Genomic DNA, 23,779 nt, shown 5'->3' with positions numbered 1-23,779 from the left:
CTGCCATATATTTCATGTTATAGCAGTCTTGGATGATGACCCAGCACATGTTCATTTTAAGAACACTTTCACTGCAGATTTGAAAATCCGCAAAGAAGGTACCAATGTGAGATTTCTAAAAATAGCTACAGCACTCGACCCAAGGTTTAAGAATCTGAAGTGCCGTCCAAAATCTGAGAGGGATGAGGTGTGGAGAATGCTTTCAGAAGTCTTAAAAGAGCAACACTCAGATGCAGAAACTATAGAATCCGAACCACCAAACAAGAAAATCCACCTTCTGCTGGTGGCATCTGACTCAAATGATGAAAATGAACATGAGTCGGTCCGCTCAGCTTTGGATCATTATCGAGCAGAACCCATCATCAGCATGGACACATTCCTCTGGAATGGTGGTTGAAACATGAAGGGACGTATGAATCTTTAGCGCATCTGGCACGTAAATATCTTGTGACACTGGCTACAACAGTGCCATGCGAACGCCTGTTCTCACTTTCAGGTGACATTGTAAACAAGAAGCGGCAGCATTATCTCCTGCAAATTGTTTGAGTTATTGGCTGTAGTAAGACTGAGTGGACATGTAGGCTCTAAAGTTTTACATTGTTTTATTTTTGAATGCAGTAATTTTTTGTACATATTTCTACATTTGTAAGTTCAACTTTCATGATAAAGAGATTCCACTACAGTACTTGTATGAGGTGAATTGAAAAAAAATATTTCTTTTGTTTTTTTACAGTGCAAATATTTGTAATCAAAAATAAATATAAAGTGAGCACTGTACACTTTGTATTCTGTGTTGTAATTGAAATCAATATATTTGAAAATGTAGAAAACATCCAAAAATATTTAAATTGTTATTAACAGTGTGATTAATCATGTGATTAATCGAGTTTTTTTAATCATGAAATTAATCACGATTAATTTTTTAATCACTTGACAGCCCTAGTTCCTTCATAGTTTTTCTGACCAGCTCTAATTAATGTTTTTGTACTAACACTAGTTTGCTCACATTGAACAAATATGCATATTTAGTTACATGTTTAACATGCTATATAGTAACTGCAAAAGTAGAGTAGTTAAATGTTACTATAAGAACCTTATTTTTTGCTTTTTCTGACATATTTTTATATAAAAGCTGTTGTATGAGCATTTTTTTAAATAAAAGAAATTAAAAGAAACCACCCATGAAGATTAACTCTTTGTTGCTCCCAATTAGGCTTTGGAGTGGACTGCCATTATGGATTTTCAGGTGTGCAAGTGATTTGAAATTAGTAAAAATTGTATGTTGATGCACTAAAAGAAATAGAACCCAGTTTGCTCTATCTTAGCTGTGCTGCCTCTGCAGGAAACAGTAAAGACTTATTTTTGTCACTGAGGGGGTAAGATTTGAATGCACACAAATAATACCTCTCTTGGCTATGAATGTGCCATTTTTAGATTGCCACTTTCCAGAGTAGAACAACACTTTACAGTTATTGTCTATTTTAATGCTGCTCTTATCGACACAGAAACAACCTATTTCATCATACAGCGGACAGCAACAGGTTAGCTTCAAGAGGTGAAAAAGAAATGCCTGAACTCAATATACTCCCACTTGATGCTTCTAATTCTCTCAGGATTACTTCTCATATACACACCTGAGGGACAGGTTAAGAGACACACATTGAGCAGCATCTGCTAAAAAGGAAATGGACCAGTTTCAGTTCATTAGAGCTGGAAATGGTGCTACACACCGCCACCAAGCATTATCCATTTCTGTACGGCAAAGGAGCCCTTTAGGGAACACCCGTAAGGAAGATGCGAGTGTAGTACAAAATTCTAAATAACAGCAGTCCCCTGTGGAACAGCGACTGGACATATTTCTGTGAAGTGTTGCTCCACACTGTTAAGCAGTTATGTAAAAACTACACCTCATTCATCAGATCTGTTTCTTGGGTGCTTTCAGCGGTTAGGAACAGACCTGAGTAACCAAGATGGGGCAGTAAAAATAAGGATTTTTTTTCTCTGTTTTAGTCTTATTTGCCATGCAGAGCCAACACAACGAAGGAAGAGCAAGCCAGATTCCATTCCTTCTAGTGCATCATCAATAGAACTGTTTACCCAGTTCTAGTGCAATTCAGCCATGCAAACACACGGTGGGTCATAAAGGTGCACAGTTGTTCTTCACAGCAGAATATGGCCAGCAGAACTTATTTTTGTTATTGGTGATTCATGAGAAAGAAAGTCCAGCTTTAGTCTCCTCTGACATAAGAGTGAGTGTATAGCATTGGCATTCAGAGGAAACAAGTCTTTGCTTTGTCTCTCAAAGTCTCCTGATAAGACCTGCTGCATGTACAAATAACATGGAGCCCTGTGATGTCACTTTTGCAAAGTCAGTTTTCAGCTTAGCACTGCCCGTGAAGAAAACTGCACTTTTTGTGTAGCATAAAGACAAGCAAGCCTGGTGCTGAAGAGAAGTATATTTATGACCCATGCTTTTCAGGCCAAGAAGAGTTAGCAAAAAGATTATTCTTGAAATGCTGCCAAATAACATGTTGGTAGTCATATGCCCCAAATTAAAGCTACTCAGTAGGTACTCTATACATGAGCACCTGATTTGCCAGTTGTGCATCACTGCTTTGTATCATGCATGTTTTGGTCTCATTCTCCTCCCCCTTTTCAGTTGTGCCACATACTGGTTGAGAATTCCTCATATCACACACTCACAGCTCGTGAAAACACAGATTAATCTTGGATTGATGCACAGGCCTGGGAGTCAGGAGATCTGCGTTCTAGCTCTGGCTTTGCAACAGACTGCTTGCAAGACCTTGGGTGAGCCATGCAAGGTCTTGTGTCTTGATTTCCCCCATCTGTAAAATAGGGATAACAAGTCATCCCTAGCTCACATGGGTAAAGGGAGGGTTAATTCAGTTTGCAAAGCATTTATTATTAATTATTGCTGTTAATTTGTATGGGAGAGGCATATTTTGTCATCCATAGTTAAGCTCACACAGATCTGAAATCACTGAAGGACAGGGCTCTAGCTGAAGAAAGTACAATTTTATGTAAATAATTTTAAATCACATTTTTTACACACCACAGTTGAAAAGTGAACACACTTTATAATTCCCTCAGGCATGATGGAGGATGAGTAATTTTAGGGAAGCAGGGAAATAGTTTTCTATTTATATCTCCTGAAGCCTACATTAAGAATAGCAGGTACAGGTTACATTTACACAAAGTCACATTCTACTCTTCAGGACATTGTGTATAGCCTTCTTCATGCATAAAATGCAGGAATGTTTCACTCTTATTATAAACACTGTGGTTGGGAACCAAGTGTTAACCAGAGGTAGAGGGCAGAACTTTTTAAAAGAGGGCTTATTATTAGCCTAACACTGGCTCCCCATGATTTCAACTGGCCAAAGCACCACTTCTGAAAATCCTGCCTGGCGTGTTTAAGGGCTAAGGGGAGGTTTATGGCAATGATGAGGTTTAATGTAAGTGGAGTGAGATGTGGAGGCCGAAGAGTAAATCATTATAAGGATTGGAATAAAACTAGACAAAAGCGAATGAGTTATTTGTGCAAAATTGCAGACAGATGGCCAATTTCACCACTGGCATAAGTGAGGCAATAGTCATTGAAACCAATCTTGCCCCAATTCTTTTAATGTGATTCTAGATTCAGTTTCACCACTGCATTGCTCTGGATATCTGAAGTGTCATGATAACCCTGACTGTAAACAATACCACAATTAGAACGGTTCACTTTGTCATTTTCAACTTTCTGTTTTTCTGTTAATTAAGTTATTGAACATGACCTTTCCTACAGATTACAATGTTTTGCAGCCAAGTTATGAGATAACATTATATTCACAAGCTGTAATTAAAATCTAAGCCTTCTGGTTACTGCTAGGGCTTTTAGTGAGGGAACAGCTGGAGATCTAAGATCAGTAAAGCTTGTTTTGGTCAGAGCTCTGAGATTTCAGTTTTCCAGCATCCAGATAGAACATAGCCACCAACCATGCCCATAATACAGAGGTGGAAAAGAGAGTTCAAGAAAAAAAAACCACAGCAAATACATGGGAAGTAAATGTAGAGATGGGTTTAAAACTGATAAAAGGCTAATGTGTCCAGGAAAAGATACACATTGTTTCCCTTTACGATCAATGTAAAACAAAGATAAAGGAAATTTGTCAGTAAACTAACATTTCATTAAGAATTGTAATTTGGGGATGAGTGTCAAATTAAGGTCACCCTCAAATTAATGGATCCATTTACCTTTGTTTCAGTGATACTGATATAAAGCAAGTCAACTCCAGAAGCTTTTTCCCTATTTTGGAAAAAAAAAATACAAATGTCCAATCCATTTCTGGGGTCAGAACTACTTTTGACATCTAGTACCAGTCCATCTTAAATTCTAATCTGGTACCTGTTATGAAATAGATTATAAAGCAACCAACCATTTAGCTACTCAAATAAATATTCTTTGCCATCTCATCTGATTTGCTGCCTCAGATCAATAAAGATACCCTGTTTTCTTCAGTTTAGAGTAACTGAATCCAGTCTTCTAGAAGATGTTTCCCTTTCTAAGCACTTTAGGTATCACTCTAACAGCAGTTTTCTGAAGTAATGCACAATTTAATAAACTCAATTAGCTCTTCTCCTCTGACAACGGCTATCACCATATATTCTCACTGAAGATTTAATTTGATATATTAATTATTTTAGATTTATATAGATAGAATAGCAGCCCCCAAAAGCTACTCATTCTTCTGCAGTGTGATAAATCACATGTCATGCTTTGCCAAGATCTGAGAAAGTGGCCTTGGCACCCAATGTATAAATTATATCTCTACTTATCTGTGACTTGGAGATAAATCCTATCCAGGCCAGCACTACAAGGGAAAATAGGGGATGCTGGCAGATGGACACTCTGCTGCAATTATCTTGCCAGCCAGGAGTCCAGAGAGCAGGTCCGAGGGACACAGGGTAGGGTTTTCTTTGCTGCGGCTCTAATAAGAACAGTGTGTACTCCCAGCTACTGTGCGTTGCTGATTGTAGCTGAATAAGTCCTCTTGCCATCCAACTGCATCCACATGGAGATGTGGTGCACACACTGGCGTCTTCACCAGTATTCTCTCCTATCGCGCGGAGAAGAGATCCTTTTCTAGTTATTGGGGGGTGGGGGGAAGAAGAGGATTCCTCAAGGTTGTTCTTCACAGTTCAACAGAAGGCAAAATCTAGCCCAGTGACTGAATAGTGTAATAGCGTCTATGTCAAAGTTCTCTCTTCATCTGGCATTTGTTTACTTAATACTGGATTCATTGATTTCAGTGGGAGCAGGAGCAGGCCCCAAATGAAAATAAAAACTAAAGCCTCAGCTTTAACAAATTTGCTGCTTTTGCCCTTTAAGCACTGACATAGCAATTGCTCCTGCAGGAAGTCAGCTAGTGGCATTAAGACAATATACAAATTCCCTTGAGAAGTTATTTTGTCATTGAAATCAATGCAGTCATGAAGCAGCACATTTTCAATTGATCAGAACCACAAGTAATGTCATCAGAGCAATAAGAATAAGGTCCATGGACCAAATTCTGCTCTCAGTTACCCTGGATCTATAGCTGTAGAACGCCAATTATTTCAGTGGAGCTGCCAGGTTGACAGTGGTGTATCAGAGCAGTGATTGGCTCTAAAAACTTAAAGAGTTTTCCCCAATAATTGCTCTTTTACTGCAATCATTTGTTACATGCCACCTCCTGCAAAAAACACCCAAATCTGGCCCGATAACTAAAATTATTGCACTTAAATCAGAATAGCCAAAAAGTAAACTTGCAACAAAAATAATCAAATGAGCTCTGTGAGAGGGTCCTTATCATGACACCGCATCCAGCCCAGCCTCATTCTTAAATTCAGATTCCAGCTACAACTCCAGCTGACAAGGTTCTTTCAAACTCTGCTAAACACAATTTTCCAAACCTTAAAGTTGCAGTAACCACAACAGCAACCACAATCTGTAAAGTTCCATACCTGTGTCAATGGTAGTTCTGAGGGCAAACTGATTGTTATATTGGATTCAGTGATTATGGGAGACGTACCTGAGAAGGGGAGGGACAAGTATAGGCTAGTATCATGATTTATTCATGTTATACACTATTTGTGTTTGTGAGGAGTGTATGATTCCATTCACTGGGAGATTTTATGCTCAGAACTTTAAAAGTGGGTAACTCCTGTGATTTCCCTATTCACATAAGCCTTCTTTGCTAACGTGTAAATTAAAGCGATGAACTTACAGAATGGCTATGACATGCCTAATTCAAATTAGAGTTGGTCAATTACATAGCCAGATTTCTGCACAGCTTACAGTTGATTAGTTGCTCTGGGTTGCCAATAGCTTGTAGAGATTAACTGAATGGCAATCAAACCATAGGACCTATTCTTGAAGCCCCTAGTCAGTCAGTGAGGTCTGAGTAAAAGCCTTAAGATTTGAGCTGATAACAGGTAAAAGTGAAAAGATGATAAATATGAAGCAAGAGCTAAGCAATTTGTGAAGAACATTAACTTCCCTCTAATGTATCCTGATGGAAATTCCACTAGACTCCACTAGAATCATTCAGCTTGTCTTGGATTATTTCTGTGGTCCCTCTTGAGTTATGCTGGAGGCTGATGAGACCAGCAGATCTGTTGCTCAGCTGGAATGTGGGCTTGGAAGGGGTAAATCAGATGAAAGGGAGCTTGGACCAAGATTCCAATAAAGTATCTTAAAGCCAACAAAGAATCAGATTGGTAAAAAGCACAAATATTCTAGTGGAATGGGAAAAAAATTCCCCACTTTTTGCACTTTAGAAGGCCTCAGTAGAGATTGTCACAAAAGCACAGGTCTGGCTGGACCCTGTCTATTGTGCAGATTTTGAATGTGCAATATTCAATAGAGTGTGGAATTCACCCCTCTACAAACACTGCTATGTACTTGGTATTCATGAAAGTGGACACTCTATAAAGGAAAAAAAAAGAGTGGCATTACATTTGAAAGAGGGGTGTCAAAATGATTGAATGATATGGGGAAGGGGGGCTATGGAGTTTTGAGAGGCTGGGTATGGAGGGGAAGGTTTAAGAGCACAGCAAAATGGGAGAGGCTTATATCATACTGAATCAGACATTTCTCAAAAGCTCAGAGTTCTAAATGTTTCATTGTATCTCCACTTAATTCCAGCCATTTTTAGTGCAGCCAGTATCCATTTCCCAATATACATGCCCAAGAACTGAATTTCAGTTTTCTTTATGCCTGGACTATGCCATGTATAATCTGGCTCTTGTGTAAAAACACAACACAGAAGTTGGATTAGGAACTGTTTTCCTTTTGCTTAGTTTAGCCACATACTTAGTCCTTGTCTACACTCGCAGCGACCCGTAGGGTACGTGTAGCTACACACTATGGTGAAAAGCAATCTGCGCCCAGGCTGTCATGTGTAGCTACCTGTGGCAGTGAAAGACTATGGCAGCAGGGAGCTGCTGGAGCCTTTCCCTGCTGCCTCCCCAACTGCAGGGAACAGAGAGCAGCGTAGGGTGGTGGGGTGGAGTGGTTACCCCGCTCCTGCCCTGAAGGGGTTAAAACAGCCCTGGAAGAAGACTGCCCTGGGGAGCCAATAGTAAAAGCAGCCCTGGAGAGGGCTGTGGCTGGGAAAAGGAGTGAAAGCACCTGAGTAGCTGACCACAGGTGTGGCCAGCTCAATTAGGGCTCAGCTGGCCCTGATAAGAGGGCTGTGGGCCAGGAGCTATAAGGAGGCTCACTCTAGCTCTGGAGTGGGAAGTGCTAGCTGTCTGGGAGCATGGTACCTGAGGTAGAGCAGCCCTAAGGAAGGACAAAGGGAGCTGGGGAGCTCCAGCCTGGTAAAACCCCAGGCTGCAGGCCTTGGTGAAGGCCTACAAAGGTACTGGGGCTGCAGAGGTGCAGTCCGGGGTTAGGCAGAGGCAGCTGGTCCTAACTCCTTGCCAATGATGAGTAGCCATTACAGATTGCAGTCTGCCCCAGTGAGTGGGGACTAGATGATGACTGGCAGTAGCCACTGAGGCAAGATGGATTTAGAGGGTTAGAGGTTCCCCTAGGAGGGGAAACCCAGAGTAAGGGAGTACTGCTGGGGGCAAAACCCAGACCCCTTTCCTCAGGGAGGGACATGGGGCCTAATGCAGGCAAGACACTGGCCAGAAGGAGAGTTGGAATTGAGCTAGTTCCCAAGATGACCAGCAGGAGGCGCAGTGCCAGTGAGTATCACCTCGCTACAGGTGTATAGCCTAAGGTTCTGGTGTGCCTGTACTTTACTCACCTAAGCAATGCCTCACCATCTACACTGCTATTTATACCCAGGCTAGCTGGGCGTGCAGTGTCTGTACTCTGTACAGTGTATGCTGTAAGATGACCTTAGCGAAGATTAATTTAATTACCACAGTCCACAAACCCACATCCAAAGCACTTTGTTGTTTCCTAATCAGAACAAACAGGAAAGGTAGATGAACAAAACTAGGTAGGAATCTGCTTACCCATTCCAGTAAATAACTTTTACACTACTTGAAATGTAGCTGCGACTGTCTTTTAAAAGCAACTGGAAGGTTTCAAAGTTAGCAAGATTCCATAAAACTCACCTGATTTTTATGGAAGTCTTTTCTTCCCAAGCTGACTCCTCTTTGGACCTGTAAGATGGCAACCTTCCTCACCAGCCTGGGGAATTATCAGTCCCATTCAAATCAGTCTTTAGCCCTTGCATCCAGACTCCATTTATTGTCCACAGGGCCGGCTCCAGAGTTTTGGCCGCCCCAAGCAGCCAAAAAAAAAAAAAAAAAAGCCGCAATCGTGATCTGCGGCGGCAATTCAGAGGGAGGTCCTTCGCTCCGAGCAGGAGTGAGGGACCGTCCGCCGAACAGCTGGACGTGCTGCCCCTCTCCGAAGTGGCCACCCCAAGCACCTGCTTGGTAAGCTGGTGCCTGGAGCCGGCCCTGGTTGTCCAAACCACCAAAACTCACAAAAGGAAAACAAACATTTCCAGCTGGAGCTTTCTACCCTCACATGACACCCAGGCTTCCCACCAGGAGTCTCCTGAAATGGTCTCTGAGGAAGGGAGACTACCCCTTCCTGCAGCTTGTATCCCCCTTTCCTGCAGCTCTTTATAAGGAACACCTGTTTCTCCCCTCCCCCCCACTTCTCATCTGCATCTGATTGGTAAATAGAGCTGGTTGGCCCCAAGACTCTGATCCTTAAAAGGGGCAGGCCACCCTGTTACAGAGCCCAAACTATACCTTTCACCACCATCTATTCCTTTATCCTTTTCAAGGTCAGGGATGATGTTCTTTCACTTCATTATCAAAACCCCTTCCTTTGGAAGACAGGTATCTTCTTTGCCTGAATGCTAGATTTTTTCTCTAATTCATCTGGCTAAGCAAATGTGAGTTCATTTATATTTAATGCATCTTTCCTCACAACTTTTCAGTATGCATATCTGTCACATCAATTCATAAGAGTGATGGATAGTTCTCAATTTAGCTAATGTCAGCCAATAACTGATTATAGTGGCTCATGTTAGTGCAGCTAGAGTTTAAGGCCCGTCAGCACTTCCACTGTCCTTTATTTCAGAGATTTATATGGTGGTGATACGAGTGGATTCCATTCCTGCCAGGAGATTTCATGACAGGATCACATGTTACCAGGGTAACAAGTCATTGTTTCCAGTGTCTTATGAAGTTATGGGCTGAAAACTGCATAAGATACAAAGGTCCGTGTGAAATTGCTCATACCGCCACTGCAAAAATATGCTTCAGCTTAGCTTTGGCATTGAAGGTCTTAGACTGAATTGGTCTTGACAAATTCCTAACAAAGAATCTCCTTAAATCTATTGAGGGATACAAGTCTAGTGTGTCACTGATTTCTATTTTTGTAAATTCTGGCAACTGAAGCCTCAGCACAAAAAAAGTAGCATTATACCCAAATCTATGTGGATTTTCCTTGAGTGGGGAAAAATTTACGGTCAGTCTGAATACTGGCATATGATATTTGATGCACATTTTCAAGCAAAATCAGTACTATAGGGTTTATGAGAAGTGGAAGACATTTTAGACCAACACCTCATCGTAGGCAAGCTAAACTAGAATCCACTGTACCATCTTCACCTCAGTATGTATTGTTATAAATACAAGTCTGACACCATGATGATTCATTAGTTAATGGAAGATTTCCATTATTTGAAGGGTTTTTTTTTTTTTTTTTTTTTTTAACCAGTTCTAGGAAGGGTTTTGGGCTTTTAATTGTATGAATAACTCGCCAGTGTGGAAAAGACTGGAGAAAAGTTCTTCAGTGTTCCTTTTATTTGGAGCAAGAAGGAAATCTCTCTATGGATAGTCTTTCTTTTTTCTAAATATGACTTTTGAGAGGGTGGGGCGCACTGAGAGGGAGACTGGTGCTCTAGATGTTTGGATGCAGGATTTGGAGCCAGCAATTCCTACTGTAATATCATCTCTGATTCTGTGGCCTTGATCCAAACACTTACCTGTCTCCCTCCGCCCATCTGTAACACGTGGCTATTCACATTTACCTACTTCGCATGGGAGTTGTGCGGATAAGATAGTTAATGATGACAAAGTGTTTTAGAGACAAGACATTATAAATAAAGCTGTATGGAACTGGAATTTTCATTTTGTTGGACATTCTGTGATTTCAAAGTTTATTTTCATTCCTAATCAGAACAAAACCGAAGAATTCTGAGATTGCCCACAAAGTGAAAAAAAAAAGGGGGGGGGGAATATCACCTCAGATCCATTGAAATATTTTATTTTATGTTTTAATTATAAAATAAAATTGTAAACTAAAAAGCTGAAGCCTGCTGCTCTGATAAGGACAGAACAGAACATTTTGACCTTATTGAAACACTTCCCTTCATTTTTTCCCCCAAAGCAAAAAGTTTCAAACCAGCTCTAGTTCTAAATATTCCTATGATGGTGGATCAATCAGTAGCTTTGGGATTGTGTGTGTTATTTTTATGCTGGGGCGAAAGTGTTAAAAATATTTTATCTAAAAACAGTGATCTGGCCTTAGAAGTTGTGGCCAAAGCTGGCCCAAATTGCTCTACAATATTATCCACAGTCAATCCTGCCGTCAGTAAAAAATAGTGTCACTTATGGAGAATACAGGTGTCAGCTCATGATACCACATGCTGTTCATAGATTTATATATTTCAAAGCCAGAAGATACCATTATCATCTGGTCAGACCTATATAACACAGGGCATAGAATTTCACCCAGTTACATCTGTACTGAGACCAATAACTCAAGAATTGTTCTATTATAATTTTTGTGGTATGGGGACATCAGGATTGTTCTATTATAATTTTTGTGGTATGGGGACATCAGGATCTCAGAGCATAAAACTGCACAGATTCCAGTGTACCAAAAAAAAATCCCAGTTTATTAATACCCAGAAAACCAAACAACATAAGGACAAAATAAAAGTGCACTCTATCACACTTCTCTACCAACACATGATTTTGCTAGCATGCATGCACTAATTATAGAAACCCAAACTCCTGCATACAAATGGGCATGGACACCAAATACTTTCAATGTTCAAATGCAAACATGATCATCTCCAGCCTTCCTCCACAAGAAGATTCAAGAGCTAAATGACTCCAAGTGTCATAGTTAACTGAAGAGAGCCAACAGGTCTGTTGAGCAGTAGCTACAAAGCATTTCACACATATCAGATTCAGATGGGGCACCTCGTATAAATCAATCCTTCATGTACATCACATGAGTTCTGGCATTTTTAAGAAAAAATTGGCTTGTCAAGCTAGTTCTTTACTGACATCCATCTTTCTTTACAAAGAATGATGAGATGCAGACAAAATTACTCTACTTTCACCTGCTGTGATGCAGCCAAATAAGGATTATGTTCTCTCTTGCTAAAGTCAACACAGGGAAATACTGAAGGAGTAAAATGGGATTTTATAGTCTTTACTTCATTTTATTACCATGATTGAAGTGTCATTCCCTATAGCAGGGGCATGCTCTGTTCCTGCCTCTTTCCAGAGGAACAAACTATTCAGAGACCGTCAGGTAAAGCACCCACTGATTTATTTACAAGTTTGTTCCCACCACCCATACAGATTGTGCAGCAGCTTGAACAGAATCCTGGGCTCTACGGCTTTTGAGCCCAACAGGGGAGAGAGACCTCCTATGTCCTTCACTCTACCAGTGACAGCTTTCTCTTTCCCCTTTGCAGCTCCTTCCTGTGTCTGTGTGCCTTCTAAGTTAATGAGGTAATTAGTTTGTAACTCTCTCCAGCCTGTTTCAGTCAATTTGTCCTCCTTCCCGTATTCAGGGGTGCAAGGGGCAGCTAATGGAAGTTGCAGTGATCCGAGTGCTGGATCAGCTGCTGTTGTCCAGAACTCTGTCACACTTCCCTTCTGGCAATATTATATTACGATTTTTTATTCAAGTATTTACCATAAGGCTAAAAAGGGCAACTCTTCCGATGTAACGGTTCCTCAAAGCAGTTGGACCAGCCTAGTGAATCTGGCCTTTAGATTCCAGTAAAGATTCCTTGTATTACTTCTGTTTCACACCAGTGCATGTCAGACGCTGCAGAAGTCATTAAGTCTGAAGGAAGTGGAGCTGATGTAACACCCACCATGCAGAAGAGCTGTAATAAGGCATGAGTTACATGCCTACAACTTAGGCTCTCTCTCTAGACTCAGACTTCCTGAATTTGGCCCTTCAAAGAGATGGGCTGTCTTTAGCTCTCCTCTGAAGCAGTTCATAGTGAAATGGACAACACATATTTGGCCAGATCCTCAGCTAGTGTAAGTTGTCATAGCTCCATTGATCATAATGGAGCTGTGACAATTCACACCAGCTGAGGATTTGCCCTAGTCAATCTACATTGATTTACATCAACTAAGGATCTGGCCCCATGAGGGGAAGTAATGGTGAACAGCATTAGCATAACAACATCAAGAAAGATGTTTTATTTGCTTGAATGGGATAGCTAGAATGACCAGGAATAACACTATTGTACTTTTCTGATTAAGAAACTATTGACAAACCATGGGATAATTACAGTATGAACCAGTTGTTCCCCTTTGAATGACAGCTTTATCCTAAGACTCTGAAAAACCAAGTTCCAAGTATAACAATAATAATCACTTCATAAAATCATTGCAGTAATTATGTACCTATCTCTATTCACTTTAAGGCTTTTCATTTCAGTGTAATGGCCTCTAGCATAAACATTCACACCTGGGCATGTTCTGTATGTCATCCTGACAGAATCAGACTAAGGTTATCAAGGGCCTGTCCAGCTGGGTCAATGATGATTTGCTACTGTTCTAGGAATGTAAAGAAAGTTGACTCTTGTAGTTTGGTTTGTTTTTTAACTTTACTGTAGATGCCAGCTGTTGATCACATGATCAATCCTTCTATTGCTTTACCAGTACCATGATTATTTACAACAGCAAAATGTCAGTCTTTCACATAAATCTTCCCTTTGGCACAATGTATGACAAACGAATATTTAAGGACAGGGCTTACAAGGGTTTGGGGGTGATTTCACTTGTGTTATTTCAGTCTGTGGCTGTATATAAAACAAAATCTATCTTCAGGGAATTAAATCTCACATAACATTACATTTGCTTCACTGCACTTAATAGTTTGTCTAGCTATCCCCAGTCAAAGTGAAAAACAAATATTTTACATGGATCTAATGAGACGAACAATACTTCGTTCCCACAGCTTTTTTTATTTAATTATACAAGAAGTAACATTTTTTTTTGTTATTATCCAGATATTTCATTGGACATTATTTTAAGGAATGTTCTGATTTCAGGACAGAGATTGGTCACACTTTACATTAAGGTTATGTTTTAGAAGCATGTTACAGGCATGAATAGTTTTGTAAAGGGACCCTTCAACAAAAATAAGTCTACTTACAGGACTACAGACTGACAACTCGCTGTTTTATTTAACTGCATCACAACAGAAGGAGGGTGGGGGAAGTCCCACTAAATAAGGGAAGGCAGGAGCATGATTCCAACACATAATATGTTGAGTAATCCTGTTAATGTCATGATGACCACTTTACTACAAGTACGGTGTGTCACAGCTGGTTATAAGCACATCACCAGATGGTGTTATAGCTGGTTATAAGTAAGACTAAGATTTTGTTATGGTTATTTTTAGTAAAAGTCATGGACAGGTCACAGGTAATAAATGAAAATTCATGGAAGCCGTTTCCTGTCTGTGACTTTTGCTGATGCGGGTTCAGGGTTTCCCCCGCCACCCTGGTGGCTGGGAGCTGTGGGGTTCCCCCTTCACCCATGGTGGCTGGGAGCTGCAAGGTTACCATATTTCCCAAAGAGAAAATGGGACACCCCAGCCGCTCGCGGAGGCTGTCGTCTGTCGCTGGAACCCTGCCAGGGCCCCACTGGCTGTCCGCTCCAGAGTCCTACAGCCCCTGGAGCAGAAGCAGAGAATGTCAGCGAGGTCTCTGGAAGTCACAGATTCTGTGATTTCCATGACCTCCGTGACATAAACGTAGCCTTAGTTATAAGCAACCTGTTGGACTCATCTATACTAATTGATTAACCATTTATTAAGATATTAGTTATCTAACTGCCCTTTATAAACTATTTGCACATGTGACTAATATAAAAGGTGATCAGTCTAGTCTAAATGACTAAAAGTAAAACTGTTAAAGCTACAACCTACCCCCCTAGTTTGTCATTGGTGGGATTAGCCCAGGGGAATGTCTGTGCTCCCCAGCTGTCTTGTGGCTAGCCCTGAAGAAAGGGAGCAAGGAGGGAGGGAAGGTCCCATGATCCCTCTCTTCTGCCCCTTCTCCTAGACCTTAAGTCATCAAAACAAGCTGGAGAAGGGTAGTTTCAGATAAATGTTTGGTATGCCATGTCTTCCAAACTGTGGTGCATGGACCCACCATAGTCTGTAGAGAGCTCGCTAGCCATATCATGCTGGCTGTCCTCCTCCTTTCTGGCTGCTACATCAAATTAAAGACAGCTGGATAAAAACAGTGAATACGCTCCTGATCTTACTTTCTCCTATAAAAATTGCCACTAATTGCCAAAGAGATGTTATTTGATCACCAGTGGGAGGAGATAGGGCCAGCAAGCAGGGCTGTTGCCCTGAGCAATAACTTCTAGGGGCACTACGTCATTTGCCCCTTTTTTTTTTTTGGCATACACACTTGGCTGGTCCGCTCAGGGCAGGGGACCAAGTGGTTTTCCACCCTGGGTGGCAACACATCTAGGCCCAGCCCTGGGTTAGGAGGTGATGTGTGCAAGACAATATCTATATTATGTTGCATAGCCATGAATAAGCAGCAGCAATTGCTGTAGATAGCTACTCAAGGGAGACATGCTCATACACTAAGCCAGCGTATTTACAAGTATTCATTCCTTCTTTTGGGGGGAGGCAAACATTAAAAGAAAAAAAATAAAGCCCTGGAAATGAGCCTGGTATACTAACCTCATCGACATTCTCAAATGCATTGATGACGTCGTATGGCAAGCATGAAAGCAGATCAATCACAAACCAGGTCTTCAGGTAGTTCATGCGGATCAGCTTCGGGTCTGAGATCACCTCTCCGGCCGGCCCAACGAAAGTGGTATGGAAATTAAGCACAATGTCTACTAAAAAAATGACATCTACAATACTATCTACCACCAGCCAGGCCACGTTGTTCTGTTTGGTTTTAAAGGAGACGTTGTAAGGGACCAAAATAGCAGTGTAGAAGGTTAAAATCAGGATGATCCAGTCCCAGGTGGTCTTGAAAACACAATAATGTAAAATGATATGTGGTGGAGTCTTTGGTGCCTCTTGTTTGTACTGTGGAAGGATTTCAGAGCCCAGCTGCAGTACCTGGAACAACAGATAGTTCAGAAAAAAGGAAACATTTTTCACTCTTGATTATTGAGCTCAGCAAAACGTTTCATAGAAATAGTGCCCATTACAAGAAGCTGAGACTCCTTTTAACACTGAAGAGTTGCAAGTACAACAGAAGCCTTTTAAATTAACCGGTTGCCTCTACATCCTTTCACTATTCGTTTTTATGGTAGCTTCCTATTTGCATTATGGTAGCAATTTGATGCCAACCCCAGATCAGGGTCTGTCACAGGGCATGGCTGTCCCATAGCACCCCCTGCTGGCCAAGCATGGCTCCTGCCAGCACTCTGCCTCATTTTCCCATCACCAGGGTTTTGTCTCTCTCCCAGAGAATAGACATGGTTCAGTCTTCCAGCTAGGTCACTTTCAAAATTCAGTCCACACAACTCCAAACAATCCAAAAGTACTTTTGCCTCACTTTGGTTCCTCTTCTGAGCACTTTCTGGGCTCCCTTTAAGTCTCTCTGCTCTGGGATGGAGCATAGAATCATAGAACCATAGAATATCAGGGTTGGAAGGGACCTCAGGAGGTCATCTAGTCCAACCCCCTGCTCAAAGTAGGACTAATTCCCAACTAAATCAGCATGCTTCCCTGGAGTCCCTTCACAGTCTCAGCTCCTCTTGGAGCTACCTTTCTATCTTCCCTACTCCGACATAGGATGCTGGCTACTTTCCTGGAGTCCTTCCAGACCCTCCCACAAGAGCCCAACTTGCTCCCTGTGGTTCTTCCTGCAAACAGAGTTTTCTCAGCTCTCCCATGAGACCCAGATGTTTCAGGGTGTCACCTGACCCCAGTTAGTCCAGCCCTCTTAGGCTGGGAAGCAGCTACCTATGGCACAGGCAGGGCTAATGGAACAGGGCTGGCTAGTTTAGGCTTCTTGGCCCTTAAGGGTATATTTGCCCTGCTAGTGGGAGTGAGCTTCCCGCCCAGGTAGACGGACTCGCACTAGTGGGGCTCGAGCGACCTGACTAAAAACAGCAGTGTGGGCATTGCGGGTGCGGTGGAGACACAGGCTGGCCACACAAGCTTAGACCCAGGGGATCGGGTCGGCTTGAGAGCCTGAGCTCCGGCCCAAGCCACAACATCCACGATGCTATTTTTAGCCCCACTAGCATGAATGTGTCTCCCCTGGCTGGGGGGTTCACTCCCAGCTGCAGTATAGACTTACCCTACGGGGCAGGCCTTCCTGTTACAGGGCCCCATGACATGAGGCACTGAAAACAAACATAGCAAAAGATGGATTCTGCCCTGAAGAGTTTACAATCTAAATAGACAAGACAGACAAAGGGTGGGAAGGGAAGCAGAGGCAAGGAGTTACTTGCACAGGGTCATTGGCAAAACCAGGAAGAGAACCTAGCTCTCCTTACTCCCAGCCCAGTGCCACAACCACTGGACCACACTGTCTCTGAACACTGGTGCTTTAATTCTCTGCTATATTGATGCTATGATGTGGCATGAATTAATTGGACTTTGTTGTGCTATTTTGTGGGGCATAAGAGTAAAGCTCACTTTGCTTTCAACACCACAAAATTGTGCCATTAGCCCAGTAAATTATGCCAGCTTTTAACTTTCATTTCCCATTAAAATAATTCAGGCATCAGGAGTACTGAATATCTGAAGACCTCAGAACTGATTCTGACCTCATTTAGGCCCAAATTCAGCAAAGCACTTAAGCAAAGGCTTAACTTTAAGCATAGGCTTAGAACTCATTGAGCAATTCTCAGTTTGAAGTTAAGTCCTTTTCAGAATTGGGCCTTGGATTGGTTTTATCCCAGTGTAACTCCACTGCCTTCATTACCGTTACCCCTGATTTACACACTGGAATAACTAAATAGAATCAGGCCTGGAAGTTTTTGGACCTGATGATCATCTCATGCTAGTGTAAATCAGGAGTGACTCCATTTAAGTCAATGGAGGCACATAGGCATGAAATCAGTTAGATCAGAATCAGGCCCTTACATTTTTTTCCTCAAAAGCATTGGCTCAGCGATAGGAGAAAATGGAGAGGAAGACAAAGGCATTGCCAGAGGGAGGTGAGTCAGTGCCAGACAAGTAGAGTCTGGGAAAGCTTTTTAGATCTTCCTTTCCCCCTCCCCCCATTATTACTACTAGCATGCCAATTCATTTGCTTTGGAGAATGGGGGGAAGGGAAAATAAATTGCTGCCATCTGTAGGAGGAGATCAGACAATATGCCCTCGCAGGAGTTATCCACACATCAGCTTTTTAATCTCATTTATATGCAGACTTTTATTTGCAGACTTTGCTGAACCTTTTAAAATGATCTTTTGTGAGTTGATGGCTATTTCCAACAGATTAAACTGAAAGGAAAAAAGGAGAACAATCAGCTCTGAGATTCTGTCTGTATAAGCATCCTAGGGCCGGATTCTTTGTTGTTCTGCACCTTTTATGGTCATTTACACCTGTGCAGAGTGAGTGCAAAACAGCACCACACCAGAATGGTAGCATTTCACACTCATTTTGCACAGATGTAAATGACCATGTGAGGTGCAAGGCTGCAGAAAATCAGGCCTCCTGATTGTAAGAGTCCAACATCTTCTCCAGGAGGGGGCAGCATGTGATCTCTCTCCTGCCATCCATCTCCACCCTCTGACAGAGGCTAGGGACACCATTCCTTACCCATCCTGGCTAATAGCCATTAATGGACTTAACCTCCATGAATTTATCTAGTTCTCTTTTAAACCCTGTGTGACGTTATGGACATAAACTGGGACCGTATAGATCATTGTTGCAACCAAGGTCCTGTAGTGGCACCCAAATCTTGTATAAAGGGGGTCAAATGGGGTGTCTAGGACAAGGTTATGGTTTACTGGTTATGATTATGCTGTCTAGATGTGTGTATCAGTTTTGTAGTTGAAGTTATGAATATTGGCTCTATACTGTCTGTATGGCAAACTTATGCTATGCTTCTGGGTGACATCCCAGACAAGCTGAGATTAGCTCTGCCTAGCCTGCTTGATGGCCCATTAAGGACCATCAGCTATACAATGGACCCATTGAGAGAAGGCAGATACGCCTTGTACCTCAGCAAAGTATGCAGGGACTGGCCCATGTGACTCCAGACTCCATGTTGCTGTAATCTTCCACAGTAAGAACAAAGAGGTGATCTTACACCTGGAAAAGACTATATAAGGCTGATGCCTGATCTCCATCTTGTCTTCAATCCTGCTTCTTACCTCTGGAGGAACTTTGCTACAAGCTGAAGCTTTGAACAAAGGACTGAGGACCCATCCCAGCGGGGGATGTATTCCAGAGACTTGATTTGAACCTGCAGTTTATTCCATCGCTGCTGCAAGCCTGAACCAAGAACTTTGCCATTACTGTATGTAATTGATTCCATTTAACCAATTCTAACTCTCATCTCTATCTTTTTCCTTTTATGAATAAACCTTTAGATTTTAGATTCTAAAGGATCGGCAACAGCGTGATTTGTGGGTAAGATCTGATTCGTATATTGACCTGGGTCTGGGGCTTGGTCCTTTGGGATCAGGAGAACCTTTTTCTTTTACTGGGGTATTGGTTTTCATAACCATTTGTCCCCATAACGAGTGGTACTGGTGGTAATACTGGGAAACTGGAGTATCTAAGGAGATTGCTTGTGAGACTTGCAGTTAGCCAGTGGGGTGAGACTGGAGTCCTCTTAGTCTGGCTGGTGGTTTGCCTTAGAGGTGGAAAAAACCCCAGCCTTGGGCTGTAACTGCCCTATTTGAGCAATTTGTCCTGAGTTGGCACTCTCAGTTGGGTTCCGCCAGAACCGCATTGTCACAGTGGCGTAGTCGTGCTTGGATCCACAGAACCAGGTCAATTAAGCTTTGGGTCAGAACCCCACGCTATCCAAATTTGAATTTTGGGATTGAGAGTTTTGTTGGTTAAAGAGCTGCTGCAATGGCTGAGCAAAGAGCATATGAGGGACTTGGGAAAAAAGCCCTGGAAAATTTGTGTTCAGAAAAGAGGATAAGCTTTAGAAAGAAAGCTACAAAGGAAGAATTGAGAAATCTGCTAATAGCCAGTGATCAGGGGGCAAGAGCACAGCCCTTACCTGAGGCTGCAGAAGATGCAGAAAAAATTAGGATGCAAAGGGTGACAAGTCAACTGCAATTTGAGCATGAACAGAAGCTGGCAGATCTTCGATTGCTGGAGAAGCACAAAATAGCAGAGTTAGAAAGAGAGAGAGAGAAAGAGGCTGCTGAGAGAGAGAAAGAGGCTGCTGAGAGAGAGAAAGAGGCTGATCAAAGAAAGAAGGAGGCTGAAGAGAGAGCCCGTAAGGGGCGTCTAGAGCTGCTCGCTGCTGAGCAGGAGACTCACAGGATGGAACAGGAGACTCACAAGATGGAACAGGAGACGGCCAGACTTCAGCTCCAAGTAATGGAAGAGCGGAGAAAGTCATCCCCACCTGGTACTCCACTTCCCCCCCGCCATGAGAAAAACTGGGAAAGGATGTGTCCCATTTACAATGATACTGAGGATATAGAGGAGTTTTTGTCTACCTTTGAACGCCTCTGCAATCTGTACCAGATCCCTGAGGGTCAGCGAATGCCTGTCCTGCTAACCAGACTGACTGGAAAAGCCAGGGAGGTGTTTAATGACTTGGGGGAACAAGAAGCGTTAAATTATGAGCGGTTTAAGGATTCTGTGTTAAGGCGATTCAAGGTTACTCCTGAATCTTACAGAGTTAAGTTTAGAGAGTTTAAAATGCCTAAGGATTGTACTTTTGTAGAATGTGCTCATAAGCTGATGGGTTTTGTTAAAAAGTGGGTTACGGGAGCCAAGGTTCATGGGAGTTTTGAAAAACTGCTGGATTTAATAACTTTGGAACAGTTCTTAGACATTGTGCCTGACAATGTGAGAGCAGCTGTGTGTGACAGGGACCCTGAGTCAGTCCTACGGGCAGCAGAGATTGCGGATGCCCATACCCAAAACAGGGCTCGAGAAGGGTGTAAAACCCCGGGGAAAACTGATCACCGGTCTCCCCAGTTCAAGAGGAGGGAAGGATTTAAAAATAAACCTGACTCTTCTAAAGGAGTTCAAGGGGGCCCGGAGGGTAGGAACTCGCATCCCCAGCAGGTTACATGCTATCGCTGTGGTATGCTGGGCCACATGAGACCAGACTGCCCGACACTGAAGGGCAGCCCAAAACCAGCAACCCCAAATGCCACGGCCAATGCTAACCCTGTTGTTGTAAACTCACAGGCAAGCCACACAGAGCCCAGCATTGGTGCCCTGTGTGCAAATGCTGTTTCTGTTGTCTCTGAAGGATTTGACCTTAAAACTCACATTAAAGCTAAATATGGGGGAAATAATGCAGAGTTTATTAGCAGTGCAGAAGTGAATGGAGTGAGGTGTATAGCATGGAGGGACACCGCAGCAGATATTACTCTGGTTAAAGCAAGTCTTGTCAGGAAGGAAGATTATTTGCCAGGCGAAGATGTAACTGTTGTAGCCTTATCTAAGTATTTTGTCAGGGTGCCTTTGGCTAAAATCCACCTGAAATGGAAGGGATTGGAGGGCACCATGGTTGTGGGAGTAAAAGACATAATCCCTAAGGATATTATGATTGGAAATGATATTAAAGCTATGGTCAGTCAAGTTAATACAAACCAGGCACAAGAGAGGATTGATCCTAAGGTTGTGCCTATGGAGGGTTTCTCCAAAAGTTTGTCTTTGGAAAGTAGCTGTTTGGCTGTGAATGAAGTTTCTGAATGTCTATCTAATGTCTCAGAAGTAAATCTGGAATTAGATCAAGCGAAGGGAGAGGAGAACAAGGAGATTTTGGATGAGCCTAGGCAGTCTTGTGAGCTGATGGCTTTATCTAGTCAGCAGTTTGGGAAGGCAAGGAGAGTGGAAGATGAGTGCCCCTATACCTTATCTGTTTCCTGTGCGAAGAACAGTGACAGTGAAGGAAATGTGCCTGTGTCTGTCAGGGGTGTTGACTTGCCTATGGAGGAAGCTACCCCAGTCTCCAAGCAGTTGTCTGTGAACAGCCCGGTGTGCTGGGACAAGGGAAATGAAATCCCAAACAGTATGTCTAGTAAAGGAAAATGCGTCTCCAACTCTTTTTTGTCTGTGGAGCAGACAGAAGGTGCCTTTCGGCCTGTGATGGTTGAGAGTAATTTAGTTGTCTCAGAGTTGGTTCTGGATTCAACCAAAGCCCAGGAAGGGAATGGTCCTAAGTTTGCATCTGCTGGGGAGAATGGCCCCGTAACTAGGTTGCATCTAGTTAGTGGCTTAGCAAAATCCCAGAGACCAAACAGTTCTGGTGCTTGTATTTTGCCTGTTGCTCATGTGTGGTTGGAGAAGGGTGTAACAACTCTGTCTGATCAGGGTGATACCCTAGCCAGGGCACAAGGAGAGCAGAAAGGTAATTTGGTTGTGTTACCTACGGACAGTTTAACAACTTGTAGCAAAAAGGAAAAAATTCCTAAGCTTGTGTGTGGCAAAGAGAAGGGAAGTATTTCTAACCTTTTATCTAGGAAGTCTATGGGTTCGCCTGAAAGGGGATTGTGTAGAGATCTGCCTGATGGGCCAAAGGTGATCCTGAATGTAAGTAAGACCCAGACAGAGTCTGTTGTTGCTCAGGAAAGTGTGCCTTTAGAGCAAGCCCTAGGTGAAGAGGGTAAGGGCAGAATTTCTGTGAGGGGTGAATTGCTGCTTAGAAAAGCTCCTGGAGAAAGGAATCCTCATGGTACTCGGTGCAAGCAGTTCCCTGCAATTGAAGGGTGTGAGAGTGATTTAATCAAGGAAGTTTCAGTTCCTAGCAGCCAAAAATTGTCTGTTGTGAAGGGATCCACTAACTTTCCTTGTAAAAGATCCAGTGTGGGTAGCTTTGAGAAGGTCTCAGAGGAAGTAAAAGTTGTTAAGGGATTGAGGCATCCCTATAACCAAGTGGCTGTGTGGGGCCAACTTGTTGGGGAGACAATGGTGTTGGAACAGGAATGTCTCCTTTCTGATTCTTTAAATGAGCAGTTTGTGCTTCAGGGTTTGAGGACAGATTTGGTTACTGATGTGTCAGAGCAGAGCAGTTTTATGGCTAAATGCTTGAGGATGCGGGGGAGAGGAAGCAAACTCTCACCCGCAGACTTTTTGGATTTGTGTGGTATCTCTTTAAGACAGAGTCCAGCCTTGGAGATGATAGCAGTTACGAATATGAAAACTGGTGGACTGGCTCTGGTCTGGGGTAGTGCAAATTACTTGCCTGGCTGGGAAAGGAAGGACTTGCTAATAGCTGTTAGCACAGAGGGCCCAACCCATCAGCCAGTGAATTCTGTTAAGCAAGAGAAATCAGGGTTTGATCCTGCAGGACAAGGAGGAAAGAGAAAACTGAATTTTGCAAAGGGAAGCCACAGGTTAACCCTAAAATGCCCAAACTCCAATGGTATTGAGCCAAAGGGGTGGCATGACAAACATGACTGTAGATGGACACTTGCAATGAACTTGTTGTTATTGCTAAATTTTGTAATTAATGTGTTGCTATTGCCACAAACGGTAAAAATATACAATGTGCCTAATCTTTTGGAGAATTCATTGAACATGTTAAAAGGAATACATGAAAACACACGTTATGTTAAAAGGCCTTGTTACACTGGGGTTTCACAGGCAATGCATATAAACAATATGGGAACTTTTCACAGGGGAGAGGACATTCCAGACCTAATGTGCTGTATGAAAAGGAAGACTGAGGCACACTACCATATTGCTTTCATGGCTAAATGCCAAGATTCCTGGACTATGAAGAACATTAATATCTGCATTTATTCGATGTTAATTGGGTTCCAAACATTGGCCCGAGCTTGTATGGATAAAGTAGCAGTTTTCTTTAGCTCTTGGCAAGATCACATGGCACATACAGG

The 23,779-nt window shown here is 42.5% G+C and overlaps 1 protein-coding gene across 5 annotated transcripts in view; it reads right to left on the bottom strand.

Annotated features, from left to right (window-relative positions):
- Window positions 1-23,779, bottom strand: part of KCNH1 (potassium voltage-gated channel subfamily H member 1) — a 330,953-nt gene that overhangs the window by 242,839 nt on the left and 64,335 nt on the right. For all 5 annotated transcript variants that reach the window (XR_010599908.1, XM_065589522.1, XM_065589524.1 and 2 more), the window contains one exon: window positions 15,497-15,889. Coding sequence is in view for 4 of the 5 variants with exons in the window: in XM_065589522.1 (XP_065445594.1) it covers window positions 15,497-15,889 (393 nt within the window). In the remaining variant the exon portion in view is untranslated. The remainder of the gene's footprint in view (window positions 1-15,496; window positions 15,890-23,779) is intronic.

Source organism: Chrysemys picta, chromosome 3 (assembly GCF_011386835.1).
Source record: "Chrysemys picta bellii isolate R12L10 chromosome 3, ASM1138683v2, whole genome shotgun sequence".
Taxonomy (NCBI): Eukaryota; Metazoa; Chordata; order Testudines; family Emydidae; genus Chrysemys; species Chrysemys picta.
This window is presented reverse-complemented; position numbering and strand designations above follow the sequence as displayed.